General features: G+C 43.3%; 1 protein-coding gene across 2 annotated transcripts; it reads left to right on the top strand.

The window, feature by feature from the left end:
* The first annotated feature begins 3,042 nt into the window (after positions 1–3,042).
* Positions 3,043–8,391, top strand: LOC133892491 (uncharacterized). 2 transcript variants are annotated; one of them, XR_009904382.1, is made up of 5 exons: positions 3,043–3,543; positions 5,095–5,331; positions 5,441–5,658; positions 6,356–7,200; positions 7,866–8,005. XR_009904382.1 is itself a non-coding variant. In XM_062333308.1 (4 exons), exons 1-4 carry the CDS (start codon positions 3,313–3,315, stop codon positions 8,038–8,040), a joined length of 861 nt encoding a protein of 286 aa, XP_062189292.1. In that variant the 5' UTR covers positions 3,044–3,312; the 3' UTR covers positions 8,041–8,391. The 2 variants fall into 2 exon arrangements, 1 of the variants encoding a protein (XP_062189292.1); XM_062333308.1 differs by lacking the exon at positions 6,356–7,200 and having other exon boundaries at positions 3,044–3,543; positions 7,866–8,391.
* The last annotated feature ends 705 nt before the right edge of the window (positions 8,392–9,096 follow it).

Here is a 9,096-nt window from a genome sequence, read left to right as displayed (position 1 = left end):
GGGACGATGGCCGGGCAACGTTGACTCAAAGATGTGATTGGAGAAGACAGGGAAGCGGCATACGGTGGGTGTCGAGCATGCCCGTTCGGGTGGCAATTGGGGAAGAGTTTGGAATACTTTATACCTTATGGCAGAGCGAGTAAATAAGTCAAAGTACATGGGCCAATTGGGGGTGATGCGAGGCACACCATAACCACCAACTTAGAATGTTTTAAGTAGCATAGATACGACTACTACTCACTAAAGAGGGAGAAGAGAAAACATTACAGTAGCAAGGAATTGCCATGTCGTGCTGACTTCTACGATGAGAAACGGCATACGCTACACTTGATCATCAGCCGCAAGTGGGTTTGATCGCTAAATTTTAGAGTTAGGTATTTTTTAGCTTCAGAAATTTTTGAAACTGAAGTTATAGGTACACTAAAAGTGTTTGAGTTAGTCATTTTATTTTTATTTTATTTTAAAAATAAAAACTTAAACTATTTTATTTTAATTTACAAATATAAGATCTAAAATAAAGCTAAGAGCCAAAACTAGGTCAAAACCGGGTGGCACTTCCTCTGCTCACGAGCGAGAAACGGCATAATCTATACTCTTTTTTATCTTTCTGGCGTGTCGCTGCCCGGGGCGGAGCAAACGGCAAAAGGAGCGTCTGAAACCCAGGGACGATCCGGCGCCGCCAACTGACACGAAGGGACCCACACGCGGGCCCGCTTGTCAGACAACGTGAGCTCAGCTCCAAAAGGAGCTGCCATTGGATGCGGATCGTGCTCCGCGACCCACCGGGTGGCGCGTCAGCCGTCGCTTTCGGCCGACCACCCGCGCCCGTCTCTGAAACCACACGCAACGCGATGCCGCACGGTCGCTGACGCGGTGGGGACGGGCGCGGGGGTTGTCTTCTCGGCTGGACCGGTGCCGCGTGTCGCGACCTTGGTGGACTGGAGCGAGTCCGGTCTCGGACGCCCGACGTTACGAGCACCGCTGCTCGACGGTTCATGGATGCCTTCCGTGTCACTACGAAATTACGTCCATACCCCTCTTGCTTGCTTTTACTCCGCCCGCTGCCATGTCCCGTTCTTGACAATCCTTTTCCTGCTTCGGCTTATCTGACAATTTTTTTCTTGTGTGAAACAAGAATTCCAGGGCCTTATATTTCTTGAGGTAAAAAAAACACATGAACATCACGATGGTAAAATACTGTTGCTGCGAAGAAAGGACATCATGATGGTCATGGATTAATGCAACACTCACACCACAAACGGCAAAAATCCAAAATTAAACAACACGGTGGTGTGCCGAAAATGGCACTGTAGCATCGTATTCGGCACACGGTGTGCCGAAAATGACACTGTAGCACCGTATTCGACACATGGTGTACCGAAAATGGCCTACAGTGCCATTTTCACACACCATACTCCGAAAATGAACAATACCGTGCATGAACAGTAACAGCAGTGCGTTTGAATTTTGTTTTCCGCTTTTTCAAAACGGTGTTCTTCTGTTACTCCAAAAATATTAAAATGTTTTTTACGTGTTTCATAATCTATGTGCAACCTATTTTAATTAGATTCACTGAAAAATCCTTTGTATATTTAAAATTAAAATTCTCCAAAAAAGACTACATTTATAACTTGTACTAATTTTTAGTGTCTCAAATAAATTCCCAAAAATCTAGAAAAAATCACTAATATTCTTCTTATGTGATAGAATAATTTCTAAAATTATTTTCAGCCCTATTTTATATGATGAAAAAGTGAGTTCCTTTGTAATACTTTATTTATATGCATTTTTATCATTTCATGTAAATGAAGCATTACAAAGGAACTCACTTTTTCATCATATAAACTAGGGATGAAAATAATTTTAGAAATTAGTCCATCATATAAGAAGAATATTAGTGAATTTTTCTAGATTGATTGGAATTTATTTGAGACACTAACAATTATTACAAATTATAAAAGTAGTCTTTTTTGGAGAATTTTAGTTTTAAATATACAAAGGATTTTTCGGTGGATCCAATTAAAATAGGTTGCACATGGATTATGGAATATGTAAAAAACATTTTAATATTTTTGGACACATGGCACTGTAGCCCATTTTGGCACACCGTGTGCTGAATACGGTGCTACAGTGCTATTTTCGACACACCGTGTGCCGAATATGGTGCTACAGTGTCATTTTGGGCACACCGTGTGCCGAGTATGGGCTACAGTGCTATATTCGGCACACGGTATACCGAATACGGATGCTAAAATTATAAATACGTTGACATATTATTTATTTCGGCAAATACGGTCGCGTATGTTGTCTAATTTTGGATTTTTCCCCACAAACAAAGATAGTGTGATTATCAATGGCGCATGTGTGAATTCTAAAAATAGGCATTGTCCTGTCCATACCGTAGTTAGCTTTTAGTATTGACTATCATACTTTTCTCAACAATCATCTTTGATTTTATGTATCTTTTCATTTGACAAGAGGAAGTTCAACCTCTTTTTTTAATAAAACATATGGCACCAACACTAAATATGAGATAAAAACTAGCCCACAAACTTAAAATACGAGATTAATACCTAAACACGTGACAAAAGAACATAACAGCATTAGTAGTTTTCAAAATATAGAGCTTCCATAACGCTAATGAATAAGCTCAGCACAATAACTCCTCAGCACTACTCATTTATAGGGAAAACATATAAATGATGTTTGGCGTTGTCTGCAACCAAAGAATCAAAGAATTTTGGTCATTAACTTCTTTGGAGTAAAGAGGTCTAATATTTGAAAAATGATACAAGTATTTATCTAATAAGTAGTCGCATGATATTACAATTATGTTATATTCTACAAATATATTAAAGCAGAAAGTGGTGGTAAAAGCTGCACATTAGATGGTGCAGATGTCGAAACGATTCTCGTTTGTGAAGAGGGAGTTAAAATCGAACGAAAAGAAGACCGTGCAGCAACAAATACAAGAACGCAAGGGCAAATAAGTCATTCCACAATATCCTCCCTCCTTTCCCCAATTTCCCACCCGAAAAATCTCTCCATTAAAATTCTCACACAAATTGGTATTCCTTCCTCCTCCGCCTCGCCCCTCTCCGAGTCCGCTCCAATGCCGTTGCCTCTCTCCTCCTCCTCCACATAAACGCCTCGGGCCTCCCGGACCCAAACCCTAGCGCTCCCCGACCACGCCGAGCTCGCCGGAATCCACCCAATCCGAGCCGAATTCGCTCGGGTCCCGGCCGATCCGGCGGCTTCTCGGCTGAAAATTTTGGGGCCGTGTCCCTGCGCATGCTCGCCTGATCGCGTTCGATGGGCACGCTGGGGTCCGCCAATGGCAGGCGCGGCGAGTACGTGAGGATCCCGGAGGAGGTGGAGGCGGCCAAGGAGGAGGCCGCTGCGGGCGCGAAGGCGGCGGAGTGCCCGAGGGGCCTGCGGTGGCGCGCGATCCGGTGGTGGGCCAAGGTCGCCGTGCTCGGGATCTTACTCGCCGGCGCCGGCGCCGCAGCCGTCGTCTTCCTGGGGCCGCTCTTCATTAAGAAGGTGCGCGCTTTTCGCCCGTCTCTCCCCTCTGCTTCCTCCTACGAGGGGATTGCTTGCATCGCGGATGACGCAGAAATTCGTCGCAAAAGCGAGATCTTTCTTTTCTCTGTTCTGTTTTGCGCACGTTTTCCGTAGAATCGTCGTTTGTGACGCGATTGGTGTAGGTATGTTTGGATACCTGGTGATATTTTTGGTTTCTGATAGAAAGATCTTTTTGTATTGTTATGGTCTTTTTTCGTGGCTATATATTCTTGCACCAAAGTTCTTATACAAACACAAGCATATATACTTGGTTTCATCGTTTTATTTGTATTGTTATGGTCCTTTTTTCGTGGCTAGCTCAGGAGAAATAAGAATATGTGAGATGATTGATTTCCTTTTTGCCCATATATCAGCTGGAGGATGAGGTTGCTGAGCGTTTCAGGATCTCAAAATTCGTAGCAGAATTTAGAGTATTAGTTGATTTCATGGAGGAATTAGTTTTGGAGATGGCTGGATCAAATGGGGATGTCGTTGTTGAATGAGTGGATGCTGCGGGTTCAGTATTATTTCCAACTAGAATACGGGAGAGGGAGAAATGCTTTGCCAATTGGCGAAGTTTTAACACCACTTGTGCCTTTCACTGGTATCTAGTGACCCAATATGTGGGGTCAGGACGATTGGTGTTTCAATTGTATAGCTGCTTTCACTGAAAGGTGTGGGTAGGAATAATCTCACAGTTCAACTGGTTCTTGATATTTTGGCTATCAACATTCTGAACTTTTTATCTTATCTGTGCGCACAAAACATGTTACAATTTTTCCATAACCTATAATTAAATTAACCCACATGATCCGAGAAGGCATACCTGCAACAAACAACACCACATGAAGGGCACCCAGAACCAGTACAGCCTGTGCTGGCATTTGGGCCCTGGACCCACTTGATGGTATTACTAGAAAGCAAACTCTGTTGTCAAAGCTGTTCCTGGGAAGTTGTTGGATAGAAAATAGTTTTCCATATTTATTTGCATGCTCCTGTCATGGGCAAGTTCAGGATGAGTATATTATAAGTTTTTCTTTGGCCATTATATTTCTGTTGAATGATGAAGTAGCTGCGGTTGGTGTTATAAGTTCTATCTGGCTACTGGCTCACTTATATTACGATAGCGTGTTCAAGGACCTCAATTCATCATTGAATGGAATGTTAACATAGCTTCTTAGGAGGTCGGTTTTGGAGGTGGCTGGATTGGATGAGGATCTAATTGTTAATAAGTAAATTAAAAACTGCACTAGTATGAAACAACTCATGAAGAAAATTGTTATGCCAGTGAGCCATGATTTTCAGTTAATGCCGGTCATTGCCTGGGATTGGCTTTTATATTTTAGGTATGGGCTGATGCTCCATTGGTGTTTGTGCTTGCACTACAATGTAAATTGACTGGAATGATCTGATAATGCTATTGGTTGATGATACATTGATTTCTGCAGCACCATTTGATGCCCTGATATCCCTGGAATTTTGTTCTTGGTTTCTTGCTGACCTCGTTCTCCATGTTGTTGTCATTGACAGGTGGTTGCACCTATTCTTTGCTGGGTGTCAACGACTTTCAGCAGACCAGCTCTTGCTCTATTATGTTTCGGCACAATCGCCTTATTCCCAAGCATATTGCTACCTTCTTCACCCTTCATGTGGATTGCGGGGATGACTTTTGGTTATGGTTATGGATTTTTGATAATTACAGCAGCCATGAGCATAGGCATGTCATTGCCATATTTTATAGGCTCTACATTTCATTGTAGGATACATGTGAGTCTCTTACCGCCATCTTTTCTTGCTCATGTTTTATCCAAATAGAAATGGTAGCTGATTAGCAAATTACTTGTTTCTGAAAATTTGATTGATAATTATTCTGCAGATATGGTTGGAGAAGTGGCCAAAGAAAGCAGCTTTTGTTAGACTTGCTGGTGAAGGAGATTGGTCCCATCAATTTAGGGCAGTTGCTTTACTCAGGATTTCTCCATTTCCATATATAGTTTTTAACTATGCTTCTGTGGCTACAAATGTCAAATATTGTCCATATATAGCTGGTTCAATGGCTGGAACCATACATGAAACATTCCTTGCAATATACAGGTCTGTACACCTCTCATGGCCCTTGTTTCTTTTGATGTTGTGCATATTGTCTTATTTCCGCCTTTGCATGGAGCACGCCTGGTAGCCATTTTAGTGAACATGTGTGGCTATAACTTACAAGATCAATATGCAACAATTTGGATGCAACTTAAGAGTATGTTATATCTGGTTTCCCTTTTTGTGATAGCATTTTTTTCGTCATATATTGACTCTTATGGCATTATAAGTTAGAGAAAATTCCTTGTATGCCATTGGAGCTAGAACTTTTGCCTTATGTGCCATCCAAAATCTAGAGCTCCCTTCTCTGCCACTGGATCTAATTTCTCATCCCTTATGTGCCACTCCCATCAGTTGCCTGTTATCCCACTGTGAAGTGAAGGCTGAAAAAATGTTGTTGCCCCTCCAGATGGGACGAACCAAATTTTTGCTAGTTCCCTTTCCTGCCATTGCACTCAAGTTACATTTCAGTGCAGAAATTAAATTACATATTTCATGAGTGTTAGCATTTTTAAACTGTAGATCAGGACAATACAAGGCTAACAAAATTGGATTCACATTTTTATGAGCCATATTCAATTTGCTACACATTTTACAAGTTTCTGCCAGTTTAGTAGTTGAACAAATAATTCATATCTCTTTTTCTGGGTTAACCAAATAAATTAACTTGCTGAAACCTTTTCCACTGAGGCCTTTCTAGCCCCCAGCGACTGTCAGTGGGACCAAGGCCTGTGGATTTGGTCAAATCCATTTGACTCAGCTCTGGCCGACTGAGGACGTCACGAGCTTCAGTGTGTAAGTGTGAACTCAGCCGAGTAGATATTGGCCAATGGGCTCGGCCAGAAAAATTGGCCGGCGGCATGCTCCCGAAGTGGCAGCGCTTGGAACCCCACGGTGGTCTGTACCGATGTCAGGCTGAGGCCAAAATGGTGCGTGCAAAAGGGGAGGGTGACCCCGCGAAGCTCAGCATGGGCTCGAATGACCGGGAGGTGTGCTGCTGCAGCGGTTCGACGGCAAGGCGGCGAAGAGACTCGCCAGAGCCATGGAAGAAAACAGCACAGATCTCAATCGGGTTGGAAGGCGGTGGATTCACACGGGTTTCGCGCGAGAACTCCAACGACCTTGTGCCTGGCTTCTCTTGGCTCGGTAGCGGTGGATCTCGTCGGGACGTGGCGGATTCAGCCGGCGGCGCAGTGGTCTTCACGGTCAGAGTTGAAGGAGACGGCTCGACGCGCGGGAAGACGAGGAGTAGCTCGGGAGAGATGTGGAGGACAGGGTAGGGTGATGCAGCGCGGCTTGCCTAGGCTGTGGAGCTGTGTGCAGAGGCGAGCTCTGTGGGAAGAAATAATGGAGAGAGAGAGAGAGAGAGAGAGAGAGAGAGAGAGAGAGAGGGAGCAGTGAATAGAGGAGACAAATGGGAGAGGGAAACAACGGCTAAGGGCACTTTGGCCATTTTTCCATTAGACTGACAAGCCAACTAGGCCTAACGGTGACTTTTAGTAATGGAGCAGACGGAAGTGGCACCAAGAGGAGCCCAAAATTAAAGTAAGTGGTACACAAGGGAACTCTAGATTTTGGATGGCACATAAGGCAAAAGTTCTAGCTCCAATAGCATACAGGGAATTTTCTCTACAAGTTACTGTTCAACAAGGCAGGAATTATTTGGTTTGTCAGTTTGCTGCTTGTTCTATCACTGGAATGCTTTGTTTATGATGTGTCTGAACATAAATATTTTTTTAATCTTACATGCATGAAACTGGAATCATGATATGGATGCCATCCCGTTCTTCCACCTTGATTAAAAAACTGGAAATTTTGGCCTGCACCCAGCAAGATTACAACAAGACATCCTTCTGGCAGCACAGCCAACTAGTTTCTAGTCTTTGAGGGTAGGCATCTTGTTCCGTAGACTTTTGGACAGTACAATCATCAGTTTCTAGTCTATGGCAAGCAATCTGGTTGTAGATTTTCAGGCATTACAGCCCACTGCATGAGCGTGTGGAGCCTAATTTTCCACCTTGATTCTGTATTTTTCTGATCCTAAGGGGAACTAGATCTGTATCTGAAGCATCATGTGGCAAAGCAAAGTACTTGCGGTAGTGACATTTAGCAGCTCCATAATTTATGTATCCATTTGCATGTGTTCATGCATGGCTCATGTTCATTATCCAGTCTCAAATGGGGAAATTAAATTTGTTGTTTTTGAACAGTGGGAAACTTCTTCAAAACTTGGCTGTAGCAACTAGCGAAGGGTCTTTCTTGTCAGTGGACCAGATCATCTACAATGGGATTGGGTTTTCAATTGCTGCAGTTTCCACTGCTGCAATCACTATTTATGCAAAGAAAGCGCTTCAGAAACTCCAAGCAGAGGACGAGCTACGTTGAGCTCAGGAGATCCGTGCTTCGGACTAACTCCTGATGCTAGTTTTCTTTCAGGTGTACTATATACAGTTGCTATTAATCTGGTTTCTAGTGCCACCTACCTGACTAGTCATCTTAGAGAGGGTACTGCAGCAATTGTAAAGAGAATAGAGAACCAGAAATACTCACTTTTTCCCACTTTTTTTTTTGTTTTCTGTAGAGAGAGAATTGCAAATTATCAACTTCATCAATGTATTGCTTTGTGCAATGTAAATTCCCAAGCAAACTTTTATTAAGGTGCTTCTAAGTAGAGCAATGTAAATTCTCAAGCAAACATTGTTGGATGACCGTAGCATCTGCTCCTATTCTCCTGTATGATTTGGTGTGTTAGTGCTATACCGATATGAATCCGTTATAATGATATTTCAACTGGGCTCTGACTCTGACGCTACATTCAATTATATTTAGAGCGTCGAATAATCCCTTTTGGGATGGAACCATTTTTTTCTTCTTCTGCCGTGCAGACATGCCTAAGTTGGCTAATAGGGCAAGGAGGGTTTGTGCCCAAATCAATCTTGCCGAACTTGGCTATGCCCTAAGAATGTGGTACCATCTGTATTCCAAGAATGTGGTACCATTTGGATTGTTCCCTATGGTTATTCCCTATGGTTACCAAAATTTTAGTTAGCCTAGAGTTCTTTGTCCATCAGCCAATCATTTTCTGGCCAATATTTGCCGAGTGGTCAACCAAAATTTTGTCAGGTAGCCAAACCCTGGCAAGGCTAGTTTTGCGCTGAAACGAAACGAGCCCTTAGTCCGAAGTTGCATGCCGCGGTCAGGTAGGAGGGCGATGGACGGTGCCGACGGTGAAGCCAACTTGGAGGTAGTGACGGGCGGCAGCGACAATCTTGCTCTCCGGACGTGAGAGATGTAGGGCTTGGCGGGGCTAGGGAGCAAGGAGAGGCATTGTGCGAAGAAGAGAGAAGACTTGCTTCTGGATTAAGAAACAAGGAATAAAAAAAGACCCCAGTGTTGAGGCTTAAAGAAAAGGGAAAAAAGGGAAAAAGCAGAGACCGGGGC

This window comes from Phragmites australis, chromosome 15 (genome assembly GCF_958298935.1).
Source record: "Phragmites australis chromosome 15, lpPhrAust1.1, whole genome shotgun sequence".
In the NCBI taxonomy this organism is placed as follows: Eukaryota; Viridiplantae; Streptophyta; class Magnoliopsida; order Poales; family Poaceae; genus Phragmites; species Phragmites australis.
This window is presented reverse-complemented; position numbering and strand designations above follow the sequence as displayed.

Bases quoted from the DNA above. Each gene is read 5' to 3' on its own strand.
- LOC133892491 (XM_062333308.1), top strand. From the start codon at position 3,313: ATGGGCACGCTGGGGTCCGCCAATGGCAGGCGCGGCGAGTACGTGAGG. The intron at 3,544-5,094 runs GTGCGCGCTTTT...TGTCATTGACAG, and splicing joins GGCCGCTCTTCATTAAGAAG to GTGGTTGCACCTATTCTTTG. The intron at 5,659-7,865 runs GTCTGTACACCT...GTTTTTGAACAG, and splicing joins ACATTCCTTGCAATATACAG to TGGGAAACTTCTTCAAAACT.